General features: G+C 42.2%; 1 protein-coding gene across 1 annotated transcript in view; it reads left to right on the forward strand.

Annotated features, from left to right (window-relative positions):
* The window catches only part of EPM2A (EPM2A glucan phosphatase, laforin), a 40,260-nt gene that overhangs the window by 5,114 nt on the left and 18,497 nt on the right, over positions 1-16,649 (forward strand). The window contains exon 2 of the mRNA XM_035902360.1: positions 10,501-10,675. Within this exon, the coding sequence (XP_035758253.1) occupies positions 10,614-10,675 (62 nt within the window). The 5' untranslated portion in view covers positions 10,501-10,613. The remainder of the gene's footprint in view (positions 1-10,500; positions 10,676-16,649) is intronic.

The following is a 16,649-nucleotide window of genomic DNA, read 5'->3' on the forward strand; positions in this document are numbered from 1 at the left end:
AGATAAAAGGAGACGTCTTATTTGCGCTTACCTGCTGCTGCTCTCTGTGGTCTTCGGGGGGGCCCAAAACAGACAATACAACACAGTTCGATTTGGAAAATGTTAGGTTACAGAGCCCGTGGCTTGCCATGGTGGCCTTCCAACATTTCCAGTTCATGCTCCTGTGAGCTTCTTAGTTACAGTTTAACCCATCTGTTGGACAGCGTATACAGTTCAAACAGACTGGCACATTTATAGAGTAATAGGGGTTGCCATAATGCAATATAATCAGTGAAAGTATCAGAAGTAAAATTTGCTCATAGTTTTCAAGAGTTGAACACTCAATTAGCTGAAAACATTGGTGATGGTAAAGCACACTGAAATTTCATTTTTAAAGTGACAGTGTGTTGAAAAGTAAAACAATCTCACTTTTTGGGCTAAACTCCCTGGAACAAACCGGGTATAATTTCTTATTTTAATGGGGGAGGTTCTTTAAAGGCTGTATGGGAAGTTAATGCTTAGTTGCCATTCAAGTTGGAGAAATTGAAACAGAATAAAAAATACTCGGGGCTAAGCCATAGCAGGACAAAGCAACGTGAAAATTCTTTGAGGCCATTCTGGAGGACTACAGTTGGATGCAACATTATTTTTCTTTAATGGAGATGCATCTGTTTTTCTTTCTTTCCCAAAGCTAATCTGCGGATGCCCAAATTAGATAGCAGTTCTATTCTTAAAAAAAAGGAAAAAAGAAAACCTGGAGAGGATAACATTTCTTCATACCTCTTTTAATGCAGATATCTTATGTGGTATTGTTCCCACTGGGTGTCGCCATTTTACCTGCGTATAGCCAGTAACTGCCTAGTTTCTTGCAGCTACTTGCACATTTCATCAGTATTTGGTGTAATCTGTTCCAGTTTTGAAAATATTCCAGGGCTTTACTTGCTTCCTCTGTCCCAGTCTTGTTCTGAAGTAGGTGGTGACTTGGAAGGAATGTAAAGTGCAGTCAGATGTTGAGAGCTGAATAATTGTGCATAATAATGCTTTTTGATTGTGCAAGGCTGTTTCTTCCTGGACAGTGCTAGATGTTTTATACACCTTTCAGACATGAGGAAACTTCATGAGTAGAAGTGGGTAACTTTGAAATCTGCTACCCAATACCTCTTTAATGAATGGAGAGAAGCTTCTGTTTACAGAGTGCAATGGCTCCTGGTGTGCTGTTTTCAACTCCCTCAAGACACATACTTGGCATGGATTATGGTATCATTGGTAGCAAGTTCTTCATTGCTTCCTGTCTGTGTGTCAGCATTAACCAGCAGGCTACTGGAGAGCAATAAACCCACGGAGAGTTGCCCCATGAAACTGGAAAATTAGAAGAATAAAAATAAGCACGTGCACTCCTCTGGATTTGGCAGGTATATGTCATATCCTACCTGCAGGGGTAATCAGAGGCCAGCTCCAACTGCTGTGAGAGCCTAATTAAAGCATTTGTAGTTATAATGGAAAAATTGCTATAAATGCATCGTTTATGCATATCCTTTATTTATTCACCAATTTTCCCTGCCCTCACTTCCAAGTGCCATCAGCATGCAGTACGGGTCGGGAATTTATTTTCAGTGGGGAGAAGCACTGACGAGTGGTAAGTAAAGTAACCGGGCTGGTACTTTGGTTAAGATTTTGCCACGGTTGCTGCTTTGATGTGGCTTGTTTGCTGCCTGTAGTGCAGTGGTCTTTTCTGACGTGGTAGAAAGTAACAACTGGTAATCGCGAGTGCAATGCTACAGAATGTTTTGGAGCCGTTAGGAAGACTGTATTACATGCTACAGTTTGTCGCTATCGGCCATTATTCTATCAATCATCTGCATTTCCTTTATTCTCATTTCCACCATCTGTCTGAGAAGAACCTCTTTTTCACACAAGCTGAATTCCCTTTTAGTTGCTTTTCTCTGGCTTAATCTGCATCATTAGATCGGGCATTTGGCTAAAAACTCTTAGCACAGTAGCAGCTCCCACTGAGGAACACCTGTGCCTAAGCAGACCTAGAGAGAGGAATAAAACACGTGTTTTTGAAAGTTGCCTTTGAAAATTCTTATTTTCTCATCTCTGATTTTAAAAAAAAGAAAAAAAAGCCTTGTTGATTAACAGCATTAAGTGCCGAGGAGGGCTTTCTTGTAAACCATTTAGTTCTAATTCTGGCATAATTAAAAATCTATAAAAAGAATTCTCTTAGGAGTAGACTAATAGACTAAAAAAAAAATATCTTGAATTCAACCTGGATTTTAATAGACTTAAAACTTGTTTCCTTGGTTATATATATCAGCCCTACCAAATGAGAAGATGAAACAGTCTGCTTTAAGTCTGGTAGAAAATAAGCATGTGGTGTATGATCCAAATGGCCACCTGCTTTTTTGATAATCTCTTTTGGGCTGGCAAATGCAAGGGAACCTTTCTGAAAGTTACACCAGTCATGAAGAGGGTGATAGTGAACTAGGTGTGGCAAATTACCAGTTTTGTCTTACGGTAATATTAAGTATTTAAGTAATACAAAAAATTCACCTACTGTTTTCAGAATCCAAAGGGCAGGCAAGTTTATTGACAAGAAAAAAAGTAGCATTAAAAAGCAGAGTAAGTATATTTTTATTAAGCATACGAGTAAGGGTTAGCACATGCCATACAGAATTAAAATGTGTTATTTGGGGCTATTTGTCAGAGGTGTAAAAGCAGGGGGCAGCTATTCAGGGGCTTTATGGAGGCTTTGGGAAGGTGGGACTCCAGTCTGAGAGCCTGTGACAGGCTCAGGCTGCCGAAGGACCTGACCTAGCTCAGTCCCAGCGAGGGGAGTTCAGCTTCCCATCTCCCGGGTTCTGAACAGTCGATACCAATTCAGCTTTGCTGGGATTGAGACAGATCCTGTTTCAAGACATCAGAGATTGAATTTCATTGAAACGGGCGGCAGGGAGACTTTCACGACAGAATCTGGTGCAAAGGGTAAGTAAATTTGAGTATTGTAAGTGTGGTGTTGGAAGTCCAGTTAGAGTAATGGCTGATAATGACACCATGTAGTAGCACATGCAGCTAACTGAGAGTTGCATCCAAAATAGGACCCGAGGCCTTTTTCTGTTTTATTTTGGTATGAAAGATAAGGAAGTTAACAAATACTTCATCTTTTAAATCTTTCATTTCAGAGATTTTTTTTCCCCATATGTTTCCTTTAGTTCCTGTTGTTATTTTACTATTTTTCTTTAAAAAGTCTTCCGTTCCTCAACCCATCCCCATTCCTCTGCCCTCAGAGTGTCAATAGTGCTTATGATGTTATTAAACTCTTCCAGGGGAATTTCTAAGCATGAACTCAAGGTGTTCATTTACCTTGTTAAAGGACCTCATTTAATTTTTCAAATGTAATTACTTACAATATTTAAGCATACTTAAAATTTTGACTTGACATGTAAATCCTGCTGGCCCATGCAAAATCTATGACAGAGACTGTAAGAGTAAGCCTTTGCTCTTACTGATTTGTAAGGAGGTGATCTGAAAATTGCCTGACTGTTTGGATTTGTTAGTTCCTAATGGGTGTGTCTGAGGTCATCTAAGTAGCCCTGTGGTCTTTCAAAGGTGGCAGTGAGCCGAGAAGCACGCCGACCTTGCTGGAGTTTGGAAGTGATAAGTCTTGGCGTAGCGTCTGCCTAAGGCAGGGATGAGATATGCAGCACCTCGACAGCTGCTGCTGTGCCCTGCAGGTTCTACATACCTCCCCTCACACAGTAAAAAACCCCAAAAAGTCAAAGCTTCCAGCAAGGTATGCAAGAAGCCCGTAGCTGTGAGAGCTGTGGCTGAGCAGTGCACCAAGTGGCTTTGCTACAAAGAGCTCTGCGGAGACAGTGGAAGAGGCAGGCTTATTTTTCCCATTCATTCATGGTTTTTTGTTCACCACACTTAATGGAGCTGAGAAATTTCATTGGCCTAGATTTTGCTCATCATCTTTTAGGATCAAGCTGATAATTTCACCAGTGTGACTCTTCCCGCACATTATGCAATCTGTGTGCAGTTGTCCTCTGTGTCAAGATGAGTCTGTGCTGTTGGCAGACTGTTGGGTTATATTTTTTTCATCTCTGCAGTACAGCTGTAATAGAATAGTAACTGCAGGTTTTTCTTCATATTCTGTTGCTGCACGTGGTTAGCTTAAATTTCAGAAGATCCTCTTCTGGCCCCTGCTTATCTTCTTCCAGTCCTTGGTCTTTGGATGTCTCTTTTTTACTTACTGTATCTTCATCTGTTCTTCTCTCTGTCTTTTGCCAGTGCCATTTATCAGCTACGTGGAGATCTTTGGTTTTAATCTTTTGTTTGGTTGTTTGCGCAGCCAGCTTCCTTTGTATGCCACTTTGATCATCCTTCATATGCATTAAGCCAGGAGCCATACGTGCAGTTATGCAGATGGCGAAAGAGAGCCCTCTGTGAGGCTTGAGCTGTAAGTGGGGCTGCTGGCTGCTTTGCTCTCCAGCAGTCCCCTACATCAGTGGATTCCACTGCGCAACCATCCGCAGTAGAGAGAGCAACAGGTGGGCTGCAAAAGCCATGAGATTTTATAATTTAATGCGTAGAAAATGATTTTTAAGTTTCTCTTTCAGATAAGCATTTTTGCTGTGAAGAGTCACAAAGACGGAGTTTATATAAAATCATTCTGGACCTTATTGAAGGCAAACCAGCGCTACACTATCGGTTAAACTGGGACCTGTATCTTCTAATAAACTCTTCCAAATTCCTTTTGTTCTTTAATTAGGAAAGTCCACATGATCAATTAACAGGAGGATCAGCACTGTTCAGATATTTATCTTACCCTTTTTTTATGGTTACATTTTACATGTTTTCAAACAATTGTGTATTTGCCTCCCAAAAATAAATAATTAAACAAATGTTTTGCCACTTGAAACAACATGAATAAAAAGAAGATGAAGAAAACCCCCTGAATTTAGAGTGGCTTGGGCTGTGAAAACATGTGGTTCCTGTTGTGTATTGCCCTTTCTGAAAGGGCATTTGTGCTTGTGTTCTTTTCTGCAAAGATGAACAGGCAAGTGGAAAACAGTTTTGATTTTTGTCGCTTTACTACTGGCTCCAGGAACAGAGAAGTTGAAATGCTATTAAAATTCCCTCAAATCTTTGAGGCTGCACAATGTTTTCTCGACTATAAAAAAAAAATCACCCAAATAATTGTTTGTTTCATGTTAAAAGTACCTGGAAATGTACCCAGTGGTCTGATGATGTGTGCTGTGAGCAACATGTGAGAAAACAGCATTTGGTTCGGAGACCGGTGCTGCTGTTGTCTTGCAAATGCTAGTGCAGAGGCAGGCAGGCGTTTGCACGGGAGTTGCGATGAATTCCCCACTCTGGAGACTGGTAGAGTCATCGGGGATTTGTTCAAAGTATCTTGAAGTCTTTGTACAAGGTTTGGGCAAGCTTGGGGAGACGAGTCAGTGCGAAGGGACAGATGTATTTACATGAACAATTTGAATGAATTTGCCTTGCACCTCCCGTGGGGATTTTGCAGTCTGCCCTCGCGCTCAGCACTGGCACGCTTCAAGCTGTTTCCCTCCTAGCACCCAGCTTGTAATAGGGATGCAAAATCCTCCGACCGTTCAATCTCTGCGTGAGCGGTATGTGCCTGGGACTGGCCAGTGGTGCACACTTGGTTCCTGGTAAAGATGTCATCTGCTCTTGTGGTCCTGGAAGCACGTTGGATTGCAGCAAATGAAACCCTGGGCGTTCTCTGTGCCATGCCAGGCGGTGATGTGGAGGCACCCTGACAGGCAGGGGTTGCCCAGCACGGTCAGGATAGCCTTCCCAGCTTGTAGATAGGACCTTTCCCAGCTTCAGGTACAGCAACTAACCTTCAGCACTAGGCCTTCAGTTTGGGTAATTTACTTTGTGAAATGCTTTGTGCATTTGAGAAGTGAGTAATAAAGCTGAGTTTCTGTGGGGGTCGGCTGCCGAGTCTGACTTCTTAGAAAGTCACTTAGAAGATCCAAAGGTGCGGTGGCCTTTCAGATAACTGGGACCTGTGAGGGAATTAAGCAGAGTGGGAGCTTGGTGTGGGTATGAGCAGCTTCAGTCACGAGCAGACATGTCCAGACTCTGCATACATGCAGTCTCACGGCACTTGTCTCTGCACTGGCCTCTATCTTTTCCCTCTGGTTCCTGAGCACCAGGGCCGCGACACATTTCTGATGCACTGAGAAGAATCAGTTTCTGCCAAGCTTGGTCCCACTGCCTGCATCAGGTGCTCTGTTTCCTCCCAAACTAGCTGACCGCACCCCACAAACAGCCCTGGACCAGAGAGAGCACGAGGAAGTGGTGGGGTTTGGTTTGCGGTGCCGTTGGGTGCTGCCTGGAGCTAACACCCTGCCCAACTGGCTACCCTGGGCGTGGGACAGCCCCCGTGCTCCAGGGATCCACATCCAGAAAGGAGTTTGCTTGGCCTGTCGTGGCAAGGGAGGGGAGAGTAAGCATTTCATTTAGCGTGCCAGATTTTTATCCCACCTCTGACTCTGAAAGCTTTTTTGTTCTTAGCACAAACTCTTCCTGTGTTTGCAAGAAGTCTTGGGCCAGCTCGTCTGAGTCTGGTGGATTCATGGAACTACCACAGAGGAGATGCAAGGAGCCTGCTCCATCAGCAGAGATAAAGGGGCTAAAACTAGACTAGGGCGTGTTTTGACCGGATGTACCTCATACCACAAGGCTGATGCACCTTGCTTCAGACCAAGGAAACTCATGAGGAAAGGTTTAAAAAGATAGGGGTGGAAAAGGAAGAACTGAGGATAATCCAGTTAATGACTTCTGCTCATCTACCAAGCTGTGCCCATTTCCCTGACTGTGTACGTTTTGCAAATATGTGACAGAACATGTAAGTGATGTTGGTTGTTTTCAACGATCAGTTACCTTGAATGAAAGTTGGTATCATTGGCTGACTTATTTTTGTATTAAATGGCTCTGGAAGATAAAGCCCTTTTATAGCAGCTCTAAATTATAGATGAGTTCTACAGTACTCCCCCAAACTTGTCATCTGGCTCTACTTCTAAAACTATTTCCTTGTGCTGTTGTTTTATGGCATCCAAAATATTACAGTTTTCCTGTGACAAACTGTGCTAGCAGAAGCATGATGTGAACCGATAGAACAATTTTCTCTTTTTTTGAAACTTACTTGTTAAGTGTGAAGCAAACTGTGGCAAGAAGCACTTGTGTATCATTTGGATATTGCCTGGGTAGCGAGGTCCTGATCGTTTGCGGTAATTGCCTTCTTTCATAACTCCTTGCAAAGGGAATGGAGATTTCAGCTTCCTGAACAGCTCAGTATGATCATACTGTTCTCTAAATTAGTATTTCTCGGGGATGGTATCACTCTCCCCTTCCTGTCTGAAATTATATCACTGTATTTGTTGAATATATATTCATCATGAACATGTTGCCCAGAGAGGCAGTGGAGGCCCCATCCCTGGAAGCATTCAAGGCCAGGTTGGACGGGGCTCTGAGCAACCTGATCTAGTTAGCAGTGTCCCTGCTCACTGCAGGGGGGTTGGACTAGATGGCCTCTAGGGGTCCCTTCCAACCCAAAACATTCTATGACTCTATATATACACACATGAACATACACATATATACATGAATTATACATACACACATGAATATGTATATTGAATGTATATTCATGTACGTTCTGTTGCACAGACATCATATTGCAGTAAGAGGGTTGTTAATTCATAGATCAGTAGATAGTATGCAAGGACTAGCAAAGAGCTGTGCAATTCTCATGAAAAATGTTACAAATGGAAGCTGTTGTTGTTTGCTGGGGTGTTACAGCCAAAATGGAAACATACCTTTTGAGATTCCTGTTTGACTGTAGGCCACGGCGGGGAGGTGAGGTTGAGTGGTGCAGAAAAACCAACAGTGATAAATAACAATTCAAGAAGGAAGCTTTTCAGAATGAGATTTGACAAAACCTGTTTGAGGGAACAAGCAAAACAGCTGTCTCATGGCAATTTACTCTTGGCCCCACTTTAAGGTGCAGTTGTAGGCTAGGTAAGGGAATGAATGATGGTGAAGGCGAAAAGGTTACAAGGCAAGGAGGTTACTGCCATTTAAGAAGGCAGGTAATAGAGAGGGAAGGGGAAAAAAGAGCCAAGAATTAAAACCAGAGGAGAAGGAGGATGGACAGCAAAACCGGCAAGTGACAGAAGTACACACTGCTCAAGCAGCAGTTGGAAACAGGAAAGTGGGAAGCACGCAGCAATGCAATTGAGATCATGAAGACCAAGAAGAATGAGGCTTTATGGCCTTGTAGGACTGACTAGCACCTCGAGGAAAGAAGAAATTAAGCAGGAGGGAGAGATCATAGATTGTGATTGCAAAAATTTGTGCAGAAGCCCTGGTGGGAGAGGAGGAACAGCTGTGAGCAATGGAAGGGGCAGTCCTTGGGGGAGCCACAGTGAGTACGAGGGAAAACAGGGCTGGGAGCAGCAAAAGAGCCAGAGATCCTGAGAACATGGTTCCAAACTGCTGGGGTGCTGGTGGCTCCCTGGGGACTGCAGGGACACCCCACAGGGCTGGCACCCAGGAGCAGGCAGCTGGGCCCACCAGAGTAGTGCTGGGCATTAGGTACCTACGTGGGGATGGGGCTGAGGCTGGGAGTGAGGATCAGACACAGCCTTGTGATGGCTGGGCAGGGCCACGGTGATGTGCATCGCTGCAGACAGTTGTCAGAGAGTAAAATGGGGAAGGCAAGATGTGTTATGTGTGGTTGTAAAGGTTTGGCTGAATGCATTAGGTCAATTAAGTGTTATAAACATCTATATGTTTTGTTACGCTGTTGTATTTGTTGATGTATACTGCTGTCTTCAAATAGGTTTTGTTACGCTGTTGTATGTATTTGTTGATGTATACTGCTGTCTTCAAATATTGTTTAAAAGTGGTAAGAATGTGTAAACAATTACAATCGTGAGATAAAAATATAGCGGTAAGATTTGTAGCTTCAGGAGCTATATACTGATCTTGCCCACCTTATTTATCAAAAGCTGTGTCATAACATTGCATGTGATACGTAATGGTTCAGCAATATAGAGAGAAGATCGTTTTCTGCCTAGTATTTTCTTTTTCTTTTTGGTAAATAATAATATTTCACAATCATGATAAAACATGCTGCATGTCATCTGGAAATAAGGAGATCATTTGAGCTTTAGTATTAAATGTTAGTCTTATTCTCTAATAATTGCATTAATACATCTCCCAAAATGCTCTTGCTCTAGCAAATTTCCCTAAATGTGGTGCTTGGAAGCCGGTCATGTATCTACGTGCAGTGAGGAATTGAAGGTATTCCTTCAGGCATAATTTTACTCAGAAATGTTCTAACATCATTAATAATGTATAAATGTAACAGGCTTACATTAAAAGCAAGCCATAGACTAGGTCACTTCTAATCTGCACAATAATTCCTACATGGCAATTAGTATTACAATAAGTATGTAAAAATGGGGGGGAGAAAATAGATGTATTGAATTTTGGGAGGCTAGATAACCTTTTGATTGATGACACGACCCGGTTCAATTCAAGTTGCTTACTCTGGCATGGTATTAAAAATTGGTTTTCTGTACTAAAGCTCACACTATTGCTGAAAGAGAAGAAGAAGGGGTAATGGATATTAGATAGTAGAAAACTGTAAAAAATTTTTTTCCTTTATACAAGGCTGTTTTAGGCAATTGTGATCGCTCAGCATTGCAGATGTGACCATCTCTCTGGGTCACTTTGGACAACTTTTACTGTGTATGAGCAGACTCTGTAAGCGGGACATGTGCATCTGAAGAGTACAAAGTGATTGCTTATTGGTTAGCAAACATAAAGACAGGTAGGATTTAATGAGCTTTTCTTCTTTGGCATTCGATGCCTTTCCACATTGGTGTTTTTCCTCTTGAATCCTTAAGCTGGTAACAATTCCAGTGACACCAGTCCTACCTTTGTTAGTGGTTTTACCTTTCTGATCTTGCACGGCCTTACTCTGCTTTCTCCGATGTCTTTCTCGTTGCTTGGCAATTTCCTTGGAAGTAAGCCTGAGGCATGGTGGTGACACTGCTGTGCCGTTGTCAGGGCTAGACCTCGGGCCACAGCAAGCTGAACCCCCCAGAGGGAGGCCACACAGCAGAAGCATTAAACACTGAGGTCACGTATTATCAGACATCAGATGAGGAACTTAAAGGGAATTAATTATTCCTGAAATTGTAAGTGGCACGGTTGATGATTTGGGAGTCTTATACAGCTTTAATTTTTTTTTAAATAACTTGCAAAACTTGATTTTAGTACTGAGCATTTGCTTTGTGGCAGCGTTTCTGTTACAACTATTTGAGGTGTTAACGTGTGATGAGAAAAGCAGTATGAACAGGCAGCGAACACCACTCCTTGCCTTAAATACTCACTTCTCATCTCCTACAAATCTTTCAGAGGATTTCGCAGGTACACAGCCCGCAATTGTCCTTTCTTCTGTTCTAGGTAATGGGCCCCATCATGATCGAAGTTGTGTTTACGACGAGAGCAACGTAGTAGATGGAGTTTACTGCCTCCCAATAGCACACTGGATTGAAGTCTCTGGACATACTGATGAGATGAAACATACAACTGACTTCTATTTTAATATTGCAGGACATCAAGCTATCCATTACTCCAGGTAAAAGAAAAGTGCAGGGCTTGGCTGGTGTTAAGCATTCAAACAGAAAATCTCTATCGACAGGATGTCAGCAAACTTTGAATCCAAAGTGGTGAATGGTAGCATGTATGTAACGGGAAAGCTTCACAAAGTTTCAGCACCTCTTTGCACCTAAATGCTGCTTTTGGCAATAAAAAGGAGAGATTCTGAGTTCAAGGAACCTGCAGCCTGTACAAGTATGTTAAGCAGCAACATGTCTGAAAGTGACTATTGGTAATTTATGGATAAATTTATGAGTAGCTGTCATTTTCAAGTGCTTGCCCGCATACACATGTAAATACGCATGTATGTAATGTGTTTGGTTTGGGATTATTTTGCTGCAGAACATCATCTGGGGAAACAAAAAGAATGTATTCCAGCACCTGAACTTCAGGGTGTCACATTATCACTCGTGTGGCAGTAACTGCAGTGAGTGACAGCTGGTATAGATGACATCTGCTTGTGTGTGTGTAGCCTTTCAAAAGACAAAATGCTAAAACTTAGAGAAGTCTTAAAATGTTTGTAGTTCCCTGGTGTTTACTTGAGTCCAGCTAATTCCCACGGATTATTGGGTCTAGAAGACCCCTGAGCTTGTGTGAACCTCGTGAGGTTCAACAAGGCCAAGTGCAAGGTCCTGCACCTGGGTCAGGGTAATTCCTGGTATCAGTACGGGCTGGGGGAAGAAAGGATCGAGAGCAGCCCTGCTGAGAGGGACTTGGGGGTGCTGGTGGATGAAAAGCTGGCCAGGAGCCGGCCATGTGCGCTGGCATCTCGGAAGGCCAACCGTACTCTGGGCTGCATCAAGAGAAGCGTGGCCAGCAGGTCAAGGGAGGGGATTCTGTCCCTTTACTCTGCTCTGGTGAGACCTCACCTGGAGCACTGTGTCCAGCTCTGGAGCCCTCAGCACAAGAAGAACATGGAAGTGTTGGAGCGGGTCCAGAGGAGGGCTACAAAAATGATCCGGGGGCTGGAGCACCTCTCCTATGAGGACAGGCTGAGGGAGTTGGGCTTGTTCAGCGTGGAGGAGAGAAGGCTGTGGGGAGACCTGATTGCGGCCTTTCAGTACTTAAAGGGGGCCTATAGGAAAGATGGGGAAAATCTTTTAGTAGGTCCAGCTGTGACAGGACAAGGGGTAATGGTTTTAAACTGAAGCAGGGTAGGTTTAGACTAGATCTAAGGAAGAAATTCTTTACAATGAGGGTGGTGAAACACTGGAACCGGTTGCCCAGGGAAGTAGTGGAGGCCCCATCTCTGGAAACATTCAAGGCCAGGTTGGATGGGGCTCTGAGCAACCTGATCTAGTTAGCGGTGTCCCTGCTCACTGCAGGGGGGTTGTACTAGATGACCTCTAGGGGTCCCTTCCAACCCCAAACATTCTATGATTCTATGATCTTTGAAGTACCGGGTTAAAGAAGTGCTTCTAGCCCTGCTTGCTGCTCTTTGAGGGAAAGGAGACTGAGAAGATGCAGAGACCTCCAGACCTTGCATTAAAAGAGTGTCTGAAGTGCCTGTTTGCTGCCTCACTGGTGAAGCATCTTGGCCTGAATTAGGAGCTGGTAAGGTTTAAAGGGAAGGTGGCACCCCCCCTTTAGGGCTGCAGATCAAGCACAGGTTGTGTTTAGAACAGCAGCCTTAGCACTGGTGCTTAACAAAGTGGCACCGAGGAATTTGGGACCATTCGTAACTTTTTCCTCCTCTCCAGTTGCGGGTGTGGCAGCAGGTTTGCTGATTGGGAAGGACTGCTTGCAGGACTGCTGGCAGCCCTGATGCGCCACGTGGCTGGTGTTGGTTACAGAGCAGGTAACGATCCCATGGGCATATGCATTTTTTTTTTTTTTCAAGAAATCAAACTGCCTCGTACTTTCATTAGGTCTTGGCACTGCTTTGTGTGAATTTCTCCATTTCAGCTACTTCAACCTCCTGGTCTTTTCTCGTCTTTCTGCTTTTTTGTCTCACCCTCACACGGCGTAGGAAGCAGAATTGCATTTTTTTAATCAGAGTTGCAGTGCGTGAGAGAGAGATTTCCTGCTCTTGATATCTTTTGGAGTAGGACAGGTTCATAAACACTGTTAGGCATATGTAGGTATTTGTGTGGCTTGGTACCTTTTCCCCAAGACCCCCTCACACTATATAATACGCCTGACAGACTATACTGTTATCTGTATCTTAAGTATCAGTTTCCAACACCCTATCAGAGAAAAGATCTTGTTTATTCCAAAGCACAGGTTTGTCAATCCCAAATAATCTTCACTTGGCAGAGGAAGTTTGTGAGAAAGAAGAACAGCTGTCAGAAAGCGAATATCTAAGCAGCAAAGGCTAACTTATCTTCCTTTCCAGAGGCAGCAGTGATCCATTTAATACTGCCTTATCTGCATGGCTATATGTTTCCAAGATGAGGTAAAAAGCAGCAGATTCCACTAAAGAATATTTGGAGAAAACTTTGAGTAGTCTTTTCCCAGTGAGGATCTCCTCCTCCTCCGTTCCCCTTCCACACACACCTACCTTCATTGCAAGGCAGCCTTATATGTACATCTTCAGTAAGTAATTCTTATCTCATTTCTTTGAGCTATATTAAGTGAGCATACCCCGTAACAGTCCTGTTGCATAATTATTTTTAATGCTTTGAAGATATGCAGCCTTAAATGACTTTTTAATTATTAACAGTTGGGGGCAGATTCACCATTCTGCTGGTTATAACAAAGCAGCCCAAAAATACTGGCTAATTAAGATTTTTTTTTTTTTTTTTTTTTTTTTGGCAGAGCAGCTGAAAGTGAGCTGATGAAAATGCCTTTATTTTGTAATGGAGTTATTGATTTGGAATAGTACTATGGAGATTAATATCACCAAAAAGAAGGAAAAAAAAAAGCCAAACACAACCGCCCCCCCACAAACAGAAGCAAAGAGCGAGTCCCTCTGCCTGTACAGTTAAAAGCTCAGCGTATGATCCAATTGTAGTTATCCAGCTAAGGTTACTTTTTTTTCCATGCCGTACTGGAGGCAGCAGTACCGCAGGGAGCTTTATGAGCACAAATTCTGCGTCTTGTCTCCGGCTGTAGGATCTTTACAAAACGGTGGCGGCTGGAAAGAAACGATTTATCAGTGAAAACTTCTGATGCAAGCCCTTTCTCTACGTTGCTCCGTTTAAATAGGATTGCCATGTGCAAATCAGCTTGGAGAGCAAAGTTTCTCTCTGTCAAAACGACCTCCCACACCAGCCCTTGGTCTGAATTTCCTTCTTGTCTGTCTAATCACAGTAGTTAGAAACTGTTGCCCTGAGCTTGGCTACCACCTTGCTTCTTCATGAAACATGCGCTTACACTTTAAATGGGCTGCAGCAGGCTGGGAAGACCCTGCTTCGTGCTGTAGCCAAAAATCATCCCGGGTCATGCTGAGGCTGATGGTAATGCTCCAAGGAATCATATTTTTCTTATTCTGTGTAGATTCTGCTCACACATCAGTGAATTTATGTTAAAACTTACATTTGGAGAACGAACTTCATGTTGGTCATTCAGGTTAGAGAGTATATGATGCGTTTTTTAAGCATAGCAGGATTTGAATTGATTTTTTTTTTTTTTTTTTTTTTTAAGTGGAAAAAAAGTGTAGAATGGAGCTCGCCCACAGCTGCAGAGTCATGACTGATACCTCCGTAGCATCAGCGTTCACTTGTTTTGGACTTGTAATGACACATATCACGGAAATCTGATTCGGGAAAAAATAACAGTCCCTTCCTCTTTCATGTTAGATATTACTGCAGTAAGATACCTTCAAATTGCAGGAGAGTTCACTTAGGACACAGCAATTTTCCAAAGCAAATTAGAGTTATTGTAATCTTTTCTGGGAGAAGATGACTTCAGAAAATTTGTAGATCTGGGGTGCGTTAGCTCTGTTTCAGTTCTATCTGTGAAAGGTGGAACTTCCTAATTCATAGGTGTTATATACCTTATTATTTATATACAAACCTCTGCAATTCTCAGAAGAAAGGCATTGCATAAGTGCAAGAGAGGGAGTGAGACCTGAAATTACAAAATCCTTAAATAATATGTTGGAGACAATGATGCTTGATGGCAGAATTAGGTGCTACGGGAATGGATATCACTGAGAGGAAACTCCATCTAGTTACAGTTTTCTATTTTCAGACTCATTTTAGGTTCCTGAATCCACCCCTGATAAGTAGTGAGTCCCCATAGTTTTTGCCTACTCTTTCAAATATGATGTATGACCACCACCTCTTAATTTAGGACATATACTTTGACACCATCTATGGTGTATAATTTTTAATAATACATGTTTCAAATTTACTGTCTTCATAACTTCAATTTTATTCATTGTGTGTGCTTTTTGTGGGTCACATCTCCTGAATCTGATGAAGAAAAATATTTTTTACATGCTTTGCAAAGAGAATGTAGCTAAACTGGATTCTCTAAGTGAAGTCCTCAGGCAACGATGATAGCTAATCTCAAACAGAAGTATTTTTTATGGCTGCTAAACATTTTAGAGGCAAATTCGCAATCAGCTTTAAATGTAAAAGAATGTAACGGGAGAGTCACTACATGAGAGTAGCCATGGGTCCTGACAATTTTTTGAGGGTACAGGTTTTTGTACTATTAGGGTATTAAATATTAATATTTCATGTGGGATGTTCCTGTAACTGGGTATAATCCAAGAAATTGTGAACTTGACTAATGTGTTGCTATCATCAGGGTTTAGGTCCCTAATTTTTTCCGTAAGATAAAATAAAGCAAAAGATAAAAGAAAATAAACCCTTATGCTTGGAAATACTATTTCTGTTTGTTTGTTTCTTGATGGTTGCAAATTAGACTTAATTTATGATGTAGTGGTTTCTAATGCTTTGTAGCTTGTTGATAAGACATTTTCCTTTGGCACTGCCTTAGTAATGTAGGTTATAAGTGTTAATGTGTGCTCCTGATTTGTACTAAAATGCTCATGTAGACAGGTGAGTGGATGAGGAATGATCAAGGGCAAAATCCGAATGCTTCCTGTTTGCCCTCTTGAGGCACTAATCCAGTATTATGCCGATGAGCACTGACTTTCCTTTTGTCTGTAGTAATTCTCCTGTGAAGAAAACAAGCATTTACTTGGTTGACACGCTTCTTTAATTGGGGCCTAATACAAGAATCTGGTTGGGTATATTTTTGCCTGAGAAGCATTGGAGAAGGGAAATAATGTAACTTCTGTTAACTTACTTTGGTCATACAAGGTGCAGTTATTGCTATTTGAATGTTAGAACACTGCTGAGATTGATGAACTTAAAGATATTTTTAAAGACATCTGTGGTAGGACTCAGCTTGAGATTAAGACTACTAAATTTGTGTATCTATATACAGAAATTCGTCTGACCGGAGACTAGATGTCTACTTTAGAATGAATTGAAGGATGGAAATAGCCTCCAAACTCCACTGACAATTCTGATGAGCTCTCTATTGATTTATAACGAGACTTTAAACATCCTGTCTGGTTGCTTGAATGCTGGTGTCTAATGTCATTTGAGATGCTCTAGAGTGTACTGTCTGGCTGCCAGCTGCTGCACTACAGGAACATGCTATCTACAGCTCTTTGGCCATATCTGTGAGCACCATTCAAATGTTGCCACATGCTATAGGACATCTCAGATGTCAGTGGGAAGCTGTTCTTAGGCAATGCATTGAGCATTGCTGTGCCTGAAGACACCTGCTTGTAGACAACCAGGGCCAAGTGTCTTCATTTTGATTTTGTATCCCATCCTCAGCCTATATTAACGAATAATGTCCATCTTTGTGCAATATGAAGTCAGAATTACCTTTGAATTATATGACTGGAAAAAATATAAGAGGGAGCGCTTTTATTTATTTTTACTCTTTAACTTCTCGGGTTTTAGTTCATTCACAAAATAAAATATCCTTCCATTTTACATGGAATTCCGAAGTAACTTTTTTATTACGGAATTATAAAAAAAAGC

Source organism: Egretta garzetta, unplaced genomic scaffold (genome assembly GCF_000687185.1).
Source record: "Egretta garzetta isolate BGI_Z169 unplaced genomic scaffold, ASM68718v1 scaffold139, whole genome shotgun sequence".
Lineage (NCBI taxonomy): Eukaryota > Metazoa > Chordata > Aves > Pelecaniformes > Ardeidae > Egretta > Egretta garzetta.